At 32.1% G+C, this 19,297-nt stretch overlaps 1 protein-coding gene across 2 annotated transcripts; it reads right to left on the bottom strand.

Moving 5' to 3' along the window:
- LOC109332136 (MACPF domain-containing protein At1g14780-like) lies at positions 260-11,136 on the bottom strand. Of its 2 annotated transcripts, none has more exons than XM_019566974.1 (8): positions 10,736-11,136; positions 9,982-10,223; positions 3,832-4,024; positions 3,624-3,698; positions 2,801-2,984; positions 2,483-2,652; positions 2,340-2,404; positions 260-1,457 (listed from the first exon to the last, which is right to left on the bottom strand). In XM_019566974.1, the coding sequence occupies exons 1-8, from the start codon at positions 10,970-10,972 to the stop codon at positions 845-847; spliced, it is 1,779 nt and encodes a 592-aa protein (XP_019422519.1). In that variant the 5' UTR covers positions 10,973-11,136; the 3' UTR covers positions 260-844. The 2 variants fall into 2 exon arrangements, with proteins under 2 accessions (XP_019422519.1, XP_019422520.1); XM_019566975.1 differs by having other exon boundaries at positions 3,832-4,040; positions 10,736-10,972.

Below are 19,297 nucleotides of genomic sequence, written 5' to 3'. Positions count from 1 at the left end.
TGTGAGTGAATGACAAATTGGTTTTTGGTTTTTGGTCTTTGATTGGATTATTGGATATCTGATAGGAAAGATAAAACTCTATTTCAAAAGATTTAGGACAAGTTATTTTTCATTGTAATTGCATACTTTTCGGTAATATGAACTCATTGATCAATTTGGACAAATATTTGAAATATAAAATCATGTTGTGAATTAAAAAGTATACTTATTGGTTATAATAGGTGTTTCAGCCCTTCCCAAGTAAGTACACCTCAATTACCATGTCAAATTGAAGGATATGAGGAGTAACATTAAACGTGCTGATGAATATGTACCCTGAAATTTACAATATTGTAAATCCTTGATTGTAGGAATGTATATAAGAATGGAGAAAACAAAATTAAAATGAATCCAACTTGACATTTTTTCATCAAGCTACTTACAAAACCAATGTAATAAATAATTAACCCTATGAACTACATTTATCATGAAGCTTGAGATACTAACTAGATATAGGCATACATACGTTCTTGACAAATATGTTACAATCTATATAGGAACTTTTTCCTTGTTTTCTTTTCAAGTGGATACTCACTTTATTCCATATAAATTGTCGTATATACCAATTTGATCCACAAAATAAAAATTCAAACTATTTCTCAAAGATCACGAATGTAAGTCAAAATAGTTCATATATTATAAGACATGTCAAAACTAACTAGTATAACCCACATTTTTCGAAACTATTTTAGAATTTTATATTTTCATGGATCAAATTGCTACACATAAAAATTTGAGGACCAAAATAGGTTTTCATTCTTTCTTTTTTCTTTTTGTCTATCTTTTGGGCTTTGCTATAGATATTTCAAGAATCATTAATTAACATAGAGAACTTAACCCATAAACATACCTTACCCTTATCCAAGATCAATCTTGCTCCAGTGGCTAACCAATGACCGGGACTATCTTGTGGGCCTTTACATAACTGTGAAGTATCTACAAATTTCAATAGCTTTTGTGTCTGCACAGGTACTGGAGGCCCAGTTGGGAACACACTTGAATCCACAACCACATCATGATTTTTCTGATCCTTATCACTAGAAATTGATGTGCTTATTATTGCTGAGAAAATTCCAGATTTTTGGGACACCCCAGAGGACCCTTGTGTCCAAATTGATTTCACAACAATAGAATTAGACACCTTAGAGAACATTAGCCTTAGTTGTAGGACACTCTTTGAGTCATGTTTTTTCACATCAAGTTGTGCTCCTGTGACCATAAAGGCCACATTTTTATGATCATAGGTCCAACTAGGATTGTATTTCACTGGTGCTGTACATATATGTGAAAATTTCTTCCCATTAATTGCTTCAAAGAAATTGACATCACTGTTTTCTTCTGACCATATTGTTGTATCCTCTATTTTGTTGTTAAGCATCATTGGAGTGTTCAATAGATGTTGCAAGTGTATGGCTAATCTGTGTTACCAACATCAATGTGAGTAAGTATTTATAAGCTAAAACTTCATTAAATAGCATTTGATTTATTTTGGTTAAACTATGCTTATGCTTCCTGTGCTCATTTTTTTCTATACATACAAAAAGTTAACATTAGTGTACAATCATTTTCAAGTTACTTCTCTTACTTATAGTTGCTATAACACTTTGTTAAATAAAATTAAGAGTATAAAGACTGAATTAAAAATAATTATCACATATAAGAATAAAAAGGAAAAGTATAACCTCATACAACATCAGAATAATATATGTTTTCCAATACTTAAACTCTAACAAACAGTTCTTAATACAACAATAACAACCATTTTAACCATCACTAAGTTAAAAAAAACATCATTATACATAATGGGCTAATTTTTCTACCTTTAAAACTCATAGGTTATAAAAATCTGGATCTTTGGAAAATCAGTGAACGATCTCGATACAATTCAACAATTATATCGGTCATAAAATTTTATTAGTCAAAATTGGTTATATTGACCGGTTTTTATTTAAACCGTACCAATTATACTAATTGATTTTTATTTAAAATTATAACTTTTTAGGTAATTGACTTAATTTTTACCAAAATATTATTACGGAGGATAAAACATAAAATCACTACCTTTATTTATATTTCTAAACCATGGCTTATCACCAATTCACATATTCTTTTTTTTTTTTAATTTTCAACATTAATATTAATATAATAAATATGTAAATCTAATTTCATAGATATATAGATTAATTAATAAATCACTTATTGAGTCGTTATACCACCCTATTACTATATGAGACAGTTACACACTACTAAAAATATATGGAGAAAATGGGATAGTGATTCACATATAGAGTTGAATTAACCTGTTGCATTTCATGCCCTCGAGAAACAAGCGCATCCCTGTGATTGGCCTTTTACCTACTATTACCTGTTATGAGTAAAACACTTAGGCATAAGAACTTGAAATCTAAGTCTAATAACTGATGAAGGAGAATTTGAAAGGTACCTGTGCTGTGTTTACATAAAGTTTGGGACCCATAAAGTTGAAGGTGAGTGAAGGTGAAGTAGTAGTTCTATTTGTGGTTGGACTTATAGGAAGATCATTGTGAATGGGAGCCCAAAGTTTGTGTCCTTGGAAGTCAAGAAAATATGCCAAATCTGACATAGGAGGCTTATCTGCATTTTATATCATATCAATTTAATTCATTCACATTAATTAGCTCAACAATCAAAAGGTGACAGGTTAATGAAGAAATGTTTTAAACATTCTCTAGCTACTTTTCTGGGTGTAACATTTTTTGAGATAGGAAAATAAGATGCTTACATCGAAGGTATAGGTTGATGGCATGAGATAAGAAGCCTCTACCAGGAGCAGCTTTAAGAAGAGAAGTAATTGGAATAAAGCTATAATCAACAGCATCTGGCTTATTAGGAACTGTCAGAATCCATTCACAATGATTCCTTACTTGTGTATTTCCTCCCCTCTTTAAACATATTACTGTAATTCCCTGCATTTACATAATATTTCATCTATTAAACCCATAGTTCATATGATTAATTATGACCAACCTAATTAGCATTTCATAGGTGTTTAGTTTCAGAAATTTCTGAAAACTATACCAACATGGTTTACAATTTGTTTTTCTAATTCATGAAAATTCTTAATAATTTCTTACAAGTTCAACAATTTTGTGTGTGCAGTAAGTGTCCTTCAACTAATAATCGGGACTTATCCTTCACCAAATATAGAGATTATTAAAGTAAAAAAAGTTCTCCAAATAAAGTTTTTCTCATATACACAATAGAGAATTAAATATTTAATACATTTTAAATAGAAGATATTTATCAACTATGATGAGTCATGTTGTTTCATGAGTTCAAACTTAACTATTAAATAATAATGAAAAAAATGTCATATCATTATATTTAAGGATATAAATGTCATATCATTCTATTTTTTATGTTATTTTTGATGTAATTACCTCTCTGAAACATTCATAATGGCCTAACTAGTCTATTTAGTAGTTGTAAAACTAGCTCATCATGCACCATGTTTAAATGCTCGCACCATCCAAACAACAACAAATCTAACTATTGAATATTTATGAGTATAGGAAAGCTATTATTTGGAATGAATTAGAACTTACATCTTTTGAGCAAATGGATGTGGAGCTATTGAAGGCAACAATTTGCGAACCAAACACATCAAAAGCCTGTGGTGCCTATATTTTCAGCAAAATCACCTAGTAATTATTATTTGCAGCAAAATCAAATTAAGGATTTAACTACAATGGCTTATCATTTGTTATGATTTGCATAAGGTTGAGCTTAATTTATTTACTGAAAGAAATTAACCTTGTATCTTTGGTCTTTTGTTTTTGAAACAAAATTGCATGTCCCATTGAATAACTGATCTCCAAGATTATCCAAGTGATTTTTGAGTTCTGATGGCCCCAAATTGGAGGACACGTCTTGCTTGACTAGGACCAAATCTTTGCCACCAATGCTAAGCCCCACAATGATGTGTGTCCCAAATTTCTCAATGAATCTGATTAAGAATTCACCTTTAAAGAACATCAATTAAGGACCTTCAAAGCATGTTTAATTTTTATATTTAAGTTAAAAATTTAATAATCAAATATTTTTCTAATCAATCATAGCAAGTCGAATATATAATAACATACTTTGTGAGACAATAAATGGACTCTCATTTTAAATTGCATTATTAGATAGTCATAACAAAATAAAATAAAGTGAGATTCTATGTTCAAACTATGACAAAACAAATACTAGTAGATATTGATAAAAAAAAATACTAGTAGATAGAACATTGACTTCTAACTAGAGGGATGGAACAAAAAAGAGAGTAGAACATTTAATAGAAATTTATACACATTCAAGTCAAAATAATGATTTTCATTTTATAAAGATGAAGAAGAAATTGAATCAAGATTCCAGAGGCAACTTTCGGCATAAAGCACTTTTTATGTAGTGCATTAAAATATGTGTGCACAACAAATTCAATTAAACAGATTGGTTAGTCTACTTTTCCACTTTCATTTACAGTGATGCTATTTGGTAAAATTTGAGGGGTAAGCGGTTTTGGTTTAAACCGCGAAATCGATGAAACCAAACTAAAGTAAACCGTAAAATGTGGTTCGGTTCGGTTTTGTGGTTTGGTTTGGTTATTTTTTTAAGGAACCGTTTATGTTCGGTTCGGTTTATGGTTTTAGAAATTTAGGAACCGTTAGAACCGAACCGAAACCGCGTATTAAAGAAATATATACTAGGGATTAAGAAATAATATTTTATTATTGTTTAAATTCTTCAACCAATTTTCTAGCTTAAATTATCAATTTTTGTGTGAATTGTAGTGTTACATATGTTACTAAATTGTTATTAAGTTAGTATTATATACGTTATTAGTTACTAAATTGTTTCATAATGTTTTATGATTTGGAACATATTTTTCAACTTTTGTGATATTGAGTTTGAAACCAACATATATCATATATTGTTATACATGTATTGTTACATGTGTTAATAATTATGAAATGTTAGGTTATAAATGTAACTATTATATATTTTACTAATTGATATATATGTTACTAATCATGAAGTGTATTGTTATATATGATTTATAATTTTTTTATAAAAAGTAAATGTAAAAACCATGAAACCGAACTGAACCGAACCATTCAAGAGTGGTTCGGTTCGGTTCTTATAGTTAAAGTTGCGGTTAATTGAGCGGAATCGAACCATATGTTTTTTATCAGTTCGGTCACTAAAATGCACCAAAAATCGAACCGAATTGAATTTTTACACCCCTACGTAAAACTAAAATAAAATTCCCATGAAAATTTAAGAAATTGATGACCAATCAATCATTATAAGCAAATCATACAGGTGATGGAATATAAAAGACGTTTTTCAATGTAAATTATATTCGGATGAATTTCATTTCATTATTTTATTTATAAAAAATTAGTTCAATGTTTCAAACTTAAAAGCAAAAGCGAAACATATTTGGACTTCGAATTTCAAACCAAGCAACACAGACTTTCATATTTTACAGCTGCTAGCCTCGAAATTTGTTAGAATTTGCTCAATCTTTCGGTCAACAAAAAAACGCAATAAAATTATAAAGCAAAAAATTCAAAACCTGAAATTCTAACTCTTCATAACCGAACAAGAATCATATATTTTAAAAATTTAATTATATTACACCAAGTAATATAAAGAATATTTTTTACTTTATGATTTTTATTTATTTAGATGACATTTTTTAATTGGATTAAAACATTATTGAAATACAAAAAATGAGATATATAATCTCAATTATATCACAGCATACAATTTTTGGTGTAGTGCAAGTGCTCTGAACATAGAAAAACATTACATCATTAGACATCAATGAAAATGTTGGCTTCTATCCTAAGTTGTCTTTTTGAAAATGTCCAAATCATTGAAATGTCGACATCATAATTATTTTTAAAGTATGGTAAACCATTGACTTCTACTGATCCATTACTATGAAGGATGTTGCAATAAATAGATATTATAAGCAGGTTTTGTTGATAAAGTTAATATCCATATTAACATAATTAAGAAGATCATGACGATGACTAATTAAAGTTAGAAAGAATAATAGGTTTGAGCAACACTAGAATGAAAAAAAATACTAAGAGTTTTGTGTATTTTCATTTTACTTTTTTTTGATACTATGAAAAATATATTTCACAGTTTTAGATAAGAAATTAATTCCTTTTAGAATTCGTATTTATTTCTCAATTACATTTTACTTTGTAGTTTACTGCCAAAACATATGTGTATATTTAATTTAATTTTAGTTTTGTGTATATTCATTTTAATATAATATACATGTATATTTTCATTTTAATATAACATATGTATATTTAATTTCAAGCTTTAATTAGTAAATCAGTCATAAAATTAATTAACCCCGACCAATTTAATCACCATTGAAGTATAAATAAGTTCGAATTCTCTAAAGCTTTGTTTGGGAGTGAGATTTTGGAGGGGAATTGAATGAATGAGTTTGGAAAGCTTTCCCCTTATTTGGGAGTTGGATCAAGGAGATGGGAAGGTTTTGGAGGGTTTCTCAAACCCTCCAAAACTCTTAATGTGTCTATTTTTAAAGTTCCTCAATTTGAACGTTTTTTTGATATAAAATGTCAAAATAGCTAAATATATTTAGTAATAATATATAATTATATATTATTGTTCATTTTTCATTGTTAATTACATTTTTATCCTCTTTCATCTAAATTTCATACTCCCAAACAAGAGAGAAAATTTCCTTCATTTTCCCTTCATTTTCTTCCCTTCCTAACCCTCTAATCACTCTCTTTCCTTTTCCCTCTAAACTCCCATAAGAGATAGTCCTATTTTTTTCAAAATTTAAACTTGTGTTCACATCTCAAAGATTGAAATGGTATTTGATTTTAGAGTGTAATATTTATACATTGTTAAGATAAAAATTTATGTACAGTTGATTTTATAATATATCATTTATTTATATTATATTTTGAAAAGTTAGCAATAATTAAAAATAAATAATGCATCAGATAATATATAAATTTTTTTCTTTATTTTATAATAAATTTATCTGTTTGATGAAAAAGTCAGTAGATGATAAGATTTTGCATGTATGACAATTTACTTCTTCATGGAAGCAATTTCATCATAGCATGACACGTTATTCATTAATATGAATTATGAAGGAAAGAAACTGAAAAGTGGGTTTGAAATAATAAACAACTTACACCTTGGAACGTGGATTAGGTGAGAGATCATTTTTTATGAAACAATTTTATGAAAAGATTGCATAACACTTGTACTTTTGTGATTTAGTGTCATGAATAATTCGAATCAAATGGGCTAACTATGTGTTTCCTAGAAGTAATTTAGTGATCAAGTTGTGAATGTGAAATATGAGTATCTAAATTGAGGCCCCGAGAAGTACAATCTTTTTTCCTACTCTTTTATAAGAGAAATATTTTCCTATGAAAAAACTAGACATAGTAACAGTAGGATGACTCATAGATTTGGGACATTTGTAATGTTCCAAAGATGGATATAATAATGGCAAAAGGAGAACTAAGTGGAAATAAGATAATATTCTATCATAAATTATATTTGTCGATAAATATTAATATTTAAATTTTTTACTTATTACTTATTTTCTCTCTCTCTAAAAATTGGACTTATTTTTATTTGCTATACTCCGGTCCTCTTGTTAGGTCTTCTAACATTATGCTTCACACATGTCCAAATAAAGAAGGGCATGTGATTCTAATATATATACTACAATAGAAGATAGAGAAAAAGATGTACATATCAATTTATACTATCATTATATTATTTATCATTTATTTTATTTTCAATTGTTGTTAACTATTAAATAAAAATAATACAAATGAATAGTGAATAATGTATTGACTATGTATAAACATTGTCAATGCATATATATTATACTCTAAAAGATATTCTATTTCTAATCATATATAGTTTGTTCACTATCAAACTCAATATTCTCATTTATGTTATATAAAATTTATTCTTTTATTAATATTTATTTTCCAATATTCAATCTTATTCTCTAATTTTCTTTACCTTGAGCTAGAATAACATATTTCAATGATAACACTTTAAAATGAGAAAAAATGTATACACAATGTATAAATTTTATACATTGTTAGTGTATCATATATTATTCATGTTTAATTATAATTTCAAAACAAGTATATAAATGAATAGTAGATAATATATTAGTTGTATATAAATCTTTATACTGGTCGTATATAAATATTACATTCTTATTTTATTCACCCGTTTAAGTCCAACTTAACTTGTATTAAGAAATTTAATTCAGGCCATTAAAATAATTACATAAAGATACCAGCACAATTTGTTATTTGCAGTGCCTGATTTATGATCGTCCCAGGAAGCCCAATTCTACTTTCCACCCCTATAAACCATTAATATTATTTTACCTATAGATCTTTTTATTTTGGTGTTAAAACACAGAAGAAAAGAAGAGTTTATTCTCCAGCATCTTTTTGAGTGTGGATTCTAAATTCTTACGTGTAAAATAAATTTATACTTATATTTAACAACGACACCATTTTATAATGGAACTATCAATGTTGCGAAAATTCTCTCATTCATACCCCTTGGTCCTTGGGTTCATACCTCATTATTTGCACTAAACTGATATTCTAATTAGTAATTATTATACTTACGATAAGTTAGAATCCTCTTTAGAAATTGAGAGGCAAATACATGAAAAACAATATAGAAAATAGATGAATGTTATTACATTCTTATCTTTTAAATATAATAATCTAATAGTTTGCTCTCCTAGTAATATAGAGGATCCCAACTCCCAACTGATAACAATTTTGTATAATAATAAATATCGAATCTTAAATAAAAAAAGCTACTAGTTAATAATTATATTACCACTTAAAAAATATGTATATTTAATTTTTAATTTTAATAATTTAAATAAAGTTCAATGTGAAAAGATCAATTAAGTGCATGCATCTATAGCGCATTATTGAAAATGAAAATCACTTGTCTTTAAGGTTGGCTTATTATTTATCCAAAATGAATCATATATTATAATATAAATAAAAAGAATTTTTTTGAAAATAAAAAATAATATTTTTATATTATTTTTTAAAATTGGGGTAGAGAACACAGATACCCTTTGTTCCATTATTGGTACAAGAAGACAACGGTCTCCCTATCTAACACATCGTAGAGATGCTGTATATCAGCTGTCCAGATGGCTTAGGCTGCGTTTCCCAAGGCTAAAACAAAATGGGCTTCAAGATAGAAAAGTTAGTTTAATACTCAAACAAAAAACTAGAGGATGAAGGCTAAACACTGAGCTAACCTCCTCAAATTAGTTAATAATCTGATTAGAAATAGAAAAAATGGTATGAAAGAGTTTATAAGTGAGTTAATTATAGCACAAAAATTATACAATTCTTAAATTAGAGTGTGTAAATTTAGGACTTTTCTTAAATTGGTTAAATTGACTTATAACCCCTCACATGATTTGCTTGACACTCATAACGTGCCAGGTTTCTTTCTACCCTAGGCCCTTAGCCACTTATTTGACCTCACTTTTTTACAATTAGAAAATATCAAGTTGTTTGACTATGTGCTTGTAGCAGTTTGTGGATGGACAAAATTTTGGTATTATATTCCCTTATTTTTTAGGTAATAAACTAATTTCTTTAGGGGTATGTGATTATCCCTTCTAATAAGTGTCGTTCTCAGTTATATAAATGATTTTATATAATTGATGTATAATTTATTATTCATAGGTTAAAACTAATTTAAAGTTTGATGAGTGCAAATTACAAGGTAAAGGTAAAAAAATCAAAAAAACATTAGCAACTAAGTATTTCTTAGTTGTTTTATTGACAACTATGTAATTAAAAAATATAATAAAATGGAAGAAAGCATTACCTTGCAAGTGCAGGAGGATCCCACGAAGAAGGAACAGCTTCAAGGACTTGTTTGGATAGAATAAGTGGATACCTATCAATATGAATATTGAAGAGTGTAATAAAATAGCCATCAAGACCCAAGTACTTTGTCTTAGCTGCATCACTTGCCCATGAACCTTCATCAAACCCAAACACTGCATTGAAGCACCCAGATGGAATTTTCCCAGGTATTGAGCTTTTCTGATTGAACAATTCTGACATCTAACATCAAAATAAAAAACACAAAAACCAATTTCAATCACATAAAAATACCAATCTTCTTTCATTTTCAACACAACCAATTTCAATTATTAATTTTCTCTCTCATGTTACAAGACAGGGATAAAGTATTGATTGGAAACAAGCAAGCAATCAAATCAAAAAAGATAAGGAGGAGAGAAAATAACAAAAGGGTTCGACATATATCTCTATAAGCATTGAACGATTAGCACTATATCTCTGAAGAATTAAGCTGGCTAACACTATATCTCCACAAGAGTGACTAGCACTATATGTATCAGAGAATAATAAAGATTCATTTTGTGACTGTTGTTGTTAAATGGTTTATACAACACATAAATAATATAGAGTTCTTTTTTCAACCTTTTATATCAGTGTAAACTTATAACTTATATTGAAACATGAGTCATTTTCACAATACTATTTGATTTTAGACGACAAAAAACACATGAGGATCCAAATCGGATAAGAATTGTACGATGAAAATGGCTTACTTGGGTGAAGGTGAGGATATCAGATTGGTACCGAATTCGATCACCCTTGTCACACTTGATGTCAATTGAAACATCTCTAACTGGTCCAAAACCAGGTACCATGATCTCTCTTCTCTCTGTTTCATTGAGAACAACCAAACGCTCTTCACCTTTGCAGAATTTGAGCCTGAAATCTGATGCCAAATCAAAGCCTTTACCTAAGCTCTTTAGAGCTTTCTCAACTATCTCTTCATCCATGTCTCTGTTCTTTATTTTTGAGACAATGAAAATGTCACTATGTAAATAATGTAATGATGTAAATATGGGTTTTTCTCTATAAGTGGGTGGAATATAGTTATAGAGATAAAGGGATATAATTTATTGAAGAAGAAAAAATAGGTGAGTTTTCTTGTGTGTATCATTGATGCCATCATTTATAAGTTACAATTACAAGTCTGAATGTTATAGATTAGTCTTTGAATATAGCTATACGTTCATACTGCCTAATCTCTTTTTATCCTTTTCTTCTGGTGGATCCCTGAGAACAGTCCAATATTGAATCAGAACATGTGGTAAAGGTAAAATTTTAATGATCCTGATTTTATTTTTTTTAATAAAATTTACAATTAAAAAAAAAATCTTTTTATATTTTATTGGACTCTATGGTATGAATTCCTCCTTTCTAATAAGAAAACATAAAATTGATGAGAAATCTATATCATGAATTTGTACTATATAAGTCATTAAGTGGCTTATATTGCTTTTGTGTGCAAAGATAAGTGATTTATTATTGTTATAAAAATAAGGAAAGACGTGCATACTTTTTTAATCACAATAAATGGAACATTTTCTTGTCATCAAAATAGTAACTTTCAAACGATAATAAAACATTTATTTCAATTAGGTAGAAGTTTTTTATGGGTGGTAAGAATACACATTGTGACAATACTAGTTTTATTCTTTCTACAATAACAGGAAAGTAATATAAAAGGGAAGTTTGGTGTCAAGTACAAAAATTGCTACTCATTAATTTTTAAACTTATTTAGTAGTTATTAATTACAAAATTACTTTAAAAACAAAGTACTATTACTATACTAAAATTTACATTTTAACAACAACCTTCTCACAATATAAAATTATTAATACCTTTGTGTTATACTTGATATGCTCTATAAAAAAATCTATGTCCATTTTTCCGCTTTAATTTCAGACCTAAATCATTGAATATGATGAATAATTAAAAACTAAATCAATGATATTATATAATAGTTGGTGAGAAGGTTCAATAGTTATGATTTGAGCATGTGTTTTTTATAACATCCTAGTTCTGACATGTGACTTTCCAGACCCATGAATATATTAAGCATGCCATCCACAAACTTAAATACTTCTTGCAGTATGTTATTCCCCTCCAAGGGGAGTCTTCCGCTACTTGAACCCGTGACCTCAGAGATATATAGCCACTATACTACTGAGTCACTACCATTAAGCTATATGGTAGCGACTTAGTGATATAGTGACTATTTATCCTTGAGGTAATAGGTTCGAGTCGCAGAAGGTTCCCCTGGAGGGGAATAAAATACTGCAGGGAGTATTTAAGCTTGTGGATGTCAAGCTCAGTATATTCATAGGTCTGGGATGTCGCATGTCAAAACTAGGGTATTCCATGACGTGAATGCCATTAGGAAACTATTGATTATGATTCTTATGTACAACTCAACTGAAGTATATAATTAAATGAAATACCTACTTTTTTGTGAGAAAAATATTTTCCTTACCCAAAAATAAGTTTGTCATTCAATTTTACAAATAGAAAGGTTACATCATCAATAGTTAACAACTAGACATAAATGTTAACAAATTTGGATTTCAAACAGGAGCTCCCTTATTTTTCTCTCACATGAGAGATATAGAAACAAAACAAATTTAATAGCCATATAAAAACCATGGAGAAACCTATTATCGTAATTATCATAAGAGAAAATAATCAAATATAAAAGAAAAACATTAAAGGATCCGAATTTTGTTAACAATAGAGGTGGTCCTATCGCATGAGAACATCGGGTTATGAAGTCTTCTCCTCATAAACTTTACATTATTAAGTAATTATTAGGTAAAGAGTGCTCTTGATTTGATTCTTACGAGATATTAGACAAATATTCATCCCATGCCTTGACTTGGTGACAATGGTTTTAATTGTTCAGGATCAGATAACATCAATCAGCGATAAGGAACTAGCTAATAAATAGATATATGACATCTGATCAACATAATTGTTGATCATGCCTAAAAGGCCGACTTTGTTAGGGAATGGACAAAAGCAACACGATGTGGCAATGTCAGCACATGCAACGAAGGAAGACCTTCCTAAGCATTATAGATTTGCACTGCCTATATGATGAAGGTAGTCCAAATCTACAATACTATCAATCTTAGAAAGGATAAAGTCATATCACTTATAACGATGATAGACCATCTCTTTGAGTGTATATAACTTCGCCTTACTGTATATAGGTGAAGCCACACCGTAAGGAATATATATTTACTCTCACTTTACCTATTCTATCCAAAAGCATACACTTATAGTGATTTGTCTGTCTGAACCCCTTTTAGAATGAAGATGAATTAAGTTGTTCATAGTTATTATAGTAGAGATTCATTTTAGTCCATCAATTTTTTATATATATTAATTTGGTTATTGAGAAAATTGAAAAACTTAAAGTAGTTCTAAAAATATTAAATTTGGATTATATTAGTTATTTTAAGTATTTTTTACTATTAGGTTAAATTTTGTCTATACATTCACGACCTTTGACTACTAGATTATATTTAAATTATTTTAGAGACAATATTAGTATACAAGAAAATCTATAAAAACTAAAATCCATACTCGTGTAATTCTACGGAAAACAATACATCTTTAATTTTCATTTATTTGTGAATAACAACGTTACCCTTAGATTAGAGGCACTTCACAAATTAATGGAATCCGTCTTATTCTATGATACCTTACCTGAATTTTCAGGCATATTTTCAATCTCATATACCGTTTGTCTTCGTGGGAGCATCGCATGCTCAAAATTTGAGATTATGAACTTTATTTTTGGTAGCATTTTCAGTATATTTTGGATTAGTAGTTCATTTTGACTTTGTTAATGATGATATTCCACACTCGAGACCAATGCTAATGATATTTAACTTTAAATTTCAGGCTAGGAGTACCAGTGAAGTGTTACTTTTTTATTTTAAAATAACTTTGAAAACAATAATAATTAGTTCCAATACAGTAAATCATGACAAAAAGTGTCTTCCTTGTTCAAGGAATTTGCTCAAAATTTGAGTTGTCTTATTGAATCGATCAATTGTTGGCCTTCGATCAGTTTGGGTATTTGAAAAAGACTTGGATGTTCAAGTCACAATAGGTATATGTTGAGAAAAACTAAAGGGAGAATATATATCATCTCCTTATGGGTGACTTCACCTATTTATACCGTGGGTAGAGTGGTGTACACTCCAAGGTGACATGGGTGATAGTGTTATTGAGTTTGACTACCTCTTTCGTGTGGGCAATGTGAACATGTCCTATGCTTAGTTGGCCTCGCCTCGCCTTTGGCGTGAATGAGGTTTTCCAGCATAATAGATGTTGACTTGGGTATATCTTGTTCATGTCATCATTTCCTTTAACTAGGCCGACCTTCCGGATGATCGATAGTCGTATAAATCAGATCTTGTCCACCATGGAATGGGTCTCATTCCTATGACGGGTGTTGCCTAACATTGGGATGGAACAATTCTATTAAAGAAAAATCATAATTTGATAAGCACCACTTCCATTTTAGTAAAATATGCTAGATATTATCCAACTATAGAAACCCATAAATGATTATGGAGCTATATTGGGTAATGGGTATGTTCTTTTGTATTATAAGTCTTGTAGGTCGGGTCAAGGGACTAGACAATGAGTCTTCTCGGAGGAGTCTAGAGAGTAGGGTTAGAAGGTCGGGTAAGAAGTCCTCTTTAGGGTTTCTAGCTTGAGTTTGGACTCATCGGTGGAGGTACCTGAAAGTTTCTCTAACGATCAAGTCAATATGAGATTGATGAGAGATAATAGAGCTAAGGTTATAGAGTAATATCAGTAGTAGAGAATGAATGAATACTTCCTTGTGGGGGGATTCCCCTATTTATAACAGAAGGATATATGATGTAGTTCTTGGCGGATATTGTCGACGTGGCCGACCAGTTGGGCCTGACGGGGGCTCCTTTACTCGTGTCATGATGTAGTTCTTGGCGGATTTGATAGAGTCGTACTCTGTGCGTTGTTAACTTGTAATTTGTAGCAGGTTTGGTAGCTGTATCGCATGCCTATTCTTATCGTATTGGCATGAAGTTAGGTGAGATTTGTAGGCAGCGTAGCAGTATATTGTAGCTAGTGTGTTAGACTGGATGTCGGGGTAGTGGTCCCCGAACTGGCCCAGAGCGCTTGGCACATGCCTTGGTACTAAGATAAGGCCGACCAAGTCAATGAGGGATGTCTGATTGATCGGGGATGAATAGTTTCCCCTAGTTTAGTAGGATGACCGGTAGCCGAGCATGTTGGTAGACTTAGATGTCTCTGCGTGTCCTTGAAGTTGGTACACTTAGATGACTCTGAGGGTCGATGAGGGGTGTTTGGTTGATCGGGGCAAAACAGTTGCCCCCAACCTAGTATGATGTTCGATATTTGAGTATGCCGGTAGACTTGTTTATTCTTGTTGTGTAGTATCGATGGTTCAGAGTGGGTCAGTCATCGGTTGACAAGTCATTATTAAGTTCTTAGGTCGGTTGGTACCTGGTTGGTCAAAGTTATATTTATCATTAGATTGATTTCGGCACAGGACATTTATTTCAGGCAACCTTTCGGTATGTCTTCTGTCTTATCAACCGCCTTTTGCCTAAGATTTCGGGCCTTTGTTGGATTTCACTCGATTGTTTTTTAGGTGGCCAGGATGGATATGGCGTTTGGGCCTCAGGGGGAGGCCCTCTCATTTTGTCCTATAAATAAGAGGGACCTCTTTCCATTTTTCTTACCTTGCTTTTGTTCAATTCTTTGCTGGCAAATCTAGCCTCATACTGATCATTTCAGTCTTCTTCTTTAACCTTCTCTTTTACCTTCCCAACTTAAAGTAATTTCCTTCCTTTCCTATGCATATAAGCATGGTATTTTTAATCGAGCATGAGTCTAGTTCAGATGATATGGAGGTCTTGTCCGGGTCTCCACCCATCTTTGTCGCTTCGTCATCTAGATGTCGCCGACCTATATGGTCGACGAGATGCTAAGAAAAGAAGAAGTGATTTCTTGCTACCTACCCCGTTGGCCGACTGGAAAAAGAGAGCGGCCAAAAGAGGAGGGAGGTTGGTCGACTGAGCAGCTCTACTTTGGTGTCTTGGGTAGTTTGTTTGTGGGTTGGGCGGGTTTCTCCAGCACACTTGGTGTCATATCTTTCAATGGCCGACCGTGGTGGTCTGTAACTCGACTTCATTCTGGCTTGGTGGAGTTCCTCCAACATTTGGGCGGGTGTGGTGGTTTTGGGGTGGTGTTGTGAGTTTAGCATGCTTGATGGCACAATTGTATATGTGATTGAAGATTTGAGGACATGTTGACTGGTGGCGGTTCAATTTTTTTGAGGGGGTTTGCTTGGTATCGGGTGGTTACCATGGTGTAGGTAAGCCACAGACGGCGCCAATGATCTTTTATATTATAAATCTAGTAGGTCGTGTCAGGGGACTGAGCAATGAGTCTTCTCGGAGGAGTCTGGAGAGTAGGGTTGGAAGGTCGGGCAAGGAGTCTTTGTTGGAATTTGTTAAAAAATGATGAGTTTTTGAAGTGGTTTTAATCCACATTAATGAGACCATTTATGGTGACTATTGAGTTTGTGAAATAAAATAAAAAATCATTAGTCCCAAATTCTTTGGAGGAGTGAAGTTTGAAGGCTTTATAAGCCTTAAGTTTCATCATTGAGGTGTGCCCCAAGGGGTACAATAGATTTTGTGAGTGGGTGAGGACTCACACAAACAAAACCCCTCCACATACACACGTGCATACGTGTGCACCACCACCACCTCCTCCTCTGTCGCTGTCGTCTGGCCGACTCAGTTCGTGTTCAGGTCGGGCTTGAGCTCAACATTCTTTTTAAATAAACATTTATTTAATTTTGGGGCCTTTTTTGAGCTTGGATGTGTGTTGACCAAGTCAACACACGCATGCCACACGAGAGTGGGAGGAGAGGATCTCGGTTTTAGATAGTGATTCGTGTGGAGAAAGATTCCAGTCGTCGGATCATGTGACCGTTTGAGAATGGGCCACGTTTTGGGTCGTGGATGGAGGATCCGTTGGAGGCCTCACGCTATAAATAGAGGCCTCATCCCCTTATTAGAACTCGCACCAAGTTGAAGGCGTTTCCTCTCAACTTTTCTTTCTCCCCCTTAATACGCCGCCGACGCATTTCCGACAACTTTCTCCCCTTTCTTTCCGTGGCACTTAAGAATTGGCACATGCAGCCAAAGTGGGATTTCGAGAACTAACAATGGTAATTAGTATTGTGGGTAAAGAATTGGCACGTGTAGCCAAACTGTGGGAATTTGAGAACTGACATTGGTAGTCAATATTGTGGGTGTATTCGAGAACGATCTTTACAGTGCAGTAAGAAATCGTATAACAAAGAACTTGGTTGTTTTATCCTGGGGACGGCGTGGTTGATAGTCTGCTTGCACAATTTTAGCAGTACCACGAAACATCTTAAAGAGAGAGACTTGGTCGTGACTTAGCTAGTAAAGATTATCTCGTGCTATTAGAATTGTTGTGAGCTACGCAAACAACAATTTTAAGACGTTTCGGCTGCAATGACATTCATAGATAATATTACTGGACCGAACAACTATAACCTGAACAAGCCATTTCGGTTTGATGGGACAAATTTCAAACGTTGGCAACATAAGGTGGAATTTTTCCTCACTATGAGAAAGGTTGCCCACGTTCTGAAATCCGACATCCCAATGGTGTCGGATGAGGCTAAAAAAGAGGAAAGGGATAAACTGGCTATTGAAATAGCTCTCTGGAATGAAAGTGATTACTTATGTAAGAACTTCATTCTGAATGGGTTGTCTGGTGATCTCTATGATTACTACAGCCCATACAAGTCTGCCAAAATAATTTGGTATGCACTTGAGAAAAAACATGATACATAGGAAGCCGGGACTAAGAAATATGATGTTAGCTGCTACCTCAAGTATCAGATGACTGATGATAAGTCAGTAGAGTCTCAGTCCCACGAGATTCAGAAAATTGCTCAGGAGATCATTTATGAGGGTATGCCCATAGAGGAGCAATTTCAAGTGGCTGTCATAATTGACAAGTTGCCTCCTAGTTGGAAGGACTTCAAAAACCTAATGAGGCATAAGACCAAAGAAATCTCTTTGGAATCTCTGATCACTCATCTTCGTATTGAAGAAGAGGCTCGTAAGCAAGATTAGAAAGATGATGTGCTGATTGTCTCCAATAATAGCACTAAAAAGAAATTCTCAGGTGTGGTTCTAAAGCCTTCTGGCACTAACTTCAAGAATCAGAACCACAGTGAGAATAAGGTTAAGAACATTAGTCGGAACAAGAATTGGAATACCCAAAAGGTCCAATATGCTAAGCCACCCGCTAAGAATGACTCGGACAACCTGTTCATCTGCTTCAAATGTGGGAAGTCAGGTCATATGGCACGCAAGTGCAGAAATAAACCTATGGATCGTCCTCCACATGCCAACATGGTTGATGAACCATTTCTAGCTGTTATCCGAGGTAACTACGGTTGGAGGAACTGATGGGTGTTGGGTAGATACTGGCGCATCCCGCCATGTCTGCTATGGCCATGATATGTTCAAAACATACACAAATGGTGATGATAAGAAGGTGTTGTTGGCTGACTCCCACACCACTATTGTTGCTGGAATTGGTGATGTGGAGCTGAAGTTCATATCTGGGAAGATTCTGATTCTCAAAGATGTGATGCATACTCCATAAATGAGGATGAATCTAGTTTCTGGTTTTCTTCTTAATAATCTAGTTTCTAGTTTTCTTCTTAATAAGGCTGGTTCTCTTACTAGGAATGAGGTATTTGTTGGGAAATGGTACGCTATTGATGGCATGTTTAAATTAAATGTTGATGTTTCTATTAATAAAATTTCGGATTTTGTTTACATGTTGTGTGATTTTAATATTTGGCATTCTAGACTTTGTCATATTAATAAACGTGCAATTTCAAATCTGAGTAGCTTAGGTTTAATTCCAAAGTTATCTAAAAATGATTTTGAAATTTGTGAATCATGTAGTCAAGCAAAATTTTTAAAAAAACCACATAAATCAATTATGCGAGAATCTGAGCCTTTAGATTTAATACACTCAGATATATGTGAATTAGATGGAACGTTAACTAGAAATGGCAAACGTTATTTTATCACTTTTATTGATGATTGTTCTGGTTTTACCTATGTATATCTTATGAAAAATAAAAGTGAAGCAATTGACATGTTTAAGTTATATGTAACTGAAATTGAAA

Source organism: Lupinus angustifolius, chromosome LG18 (assembly GCF_001865875.1).
Source record: "Lupinus angustifolius cultivar Tanjil chromosome LG18, LupAngTanjil_v1.0, whole genome shotgun sequence".
NCBI lineage: Eukaryota > Viridiplantae > Streptophyta > Magnoliopsida > Fabales > Fabaceae > Lupinus > Lupinus angustifolius.
Note: the sequence above shows the minus strand (reverse complement) of the source record. Positions and strands in the feature narration are given on the sequence as shown.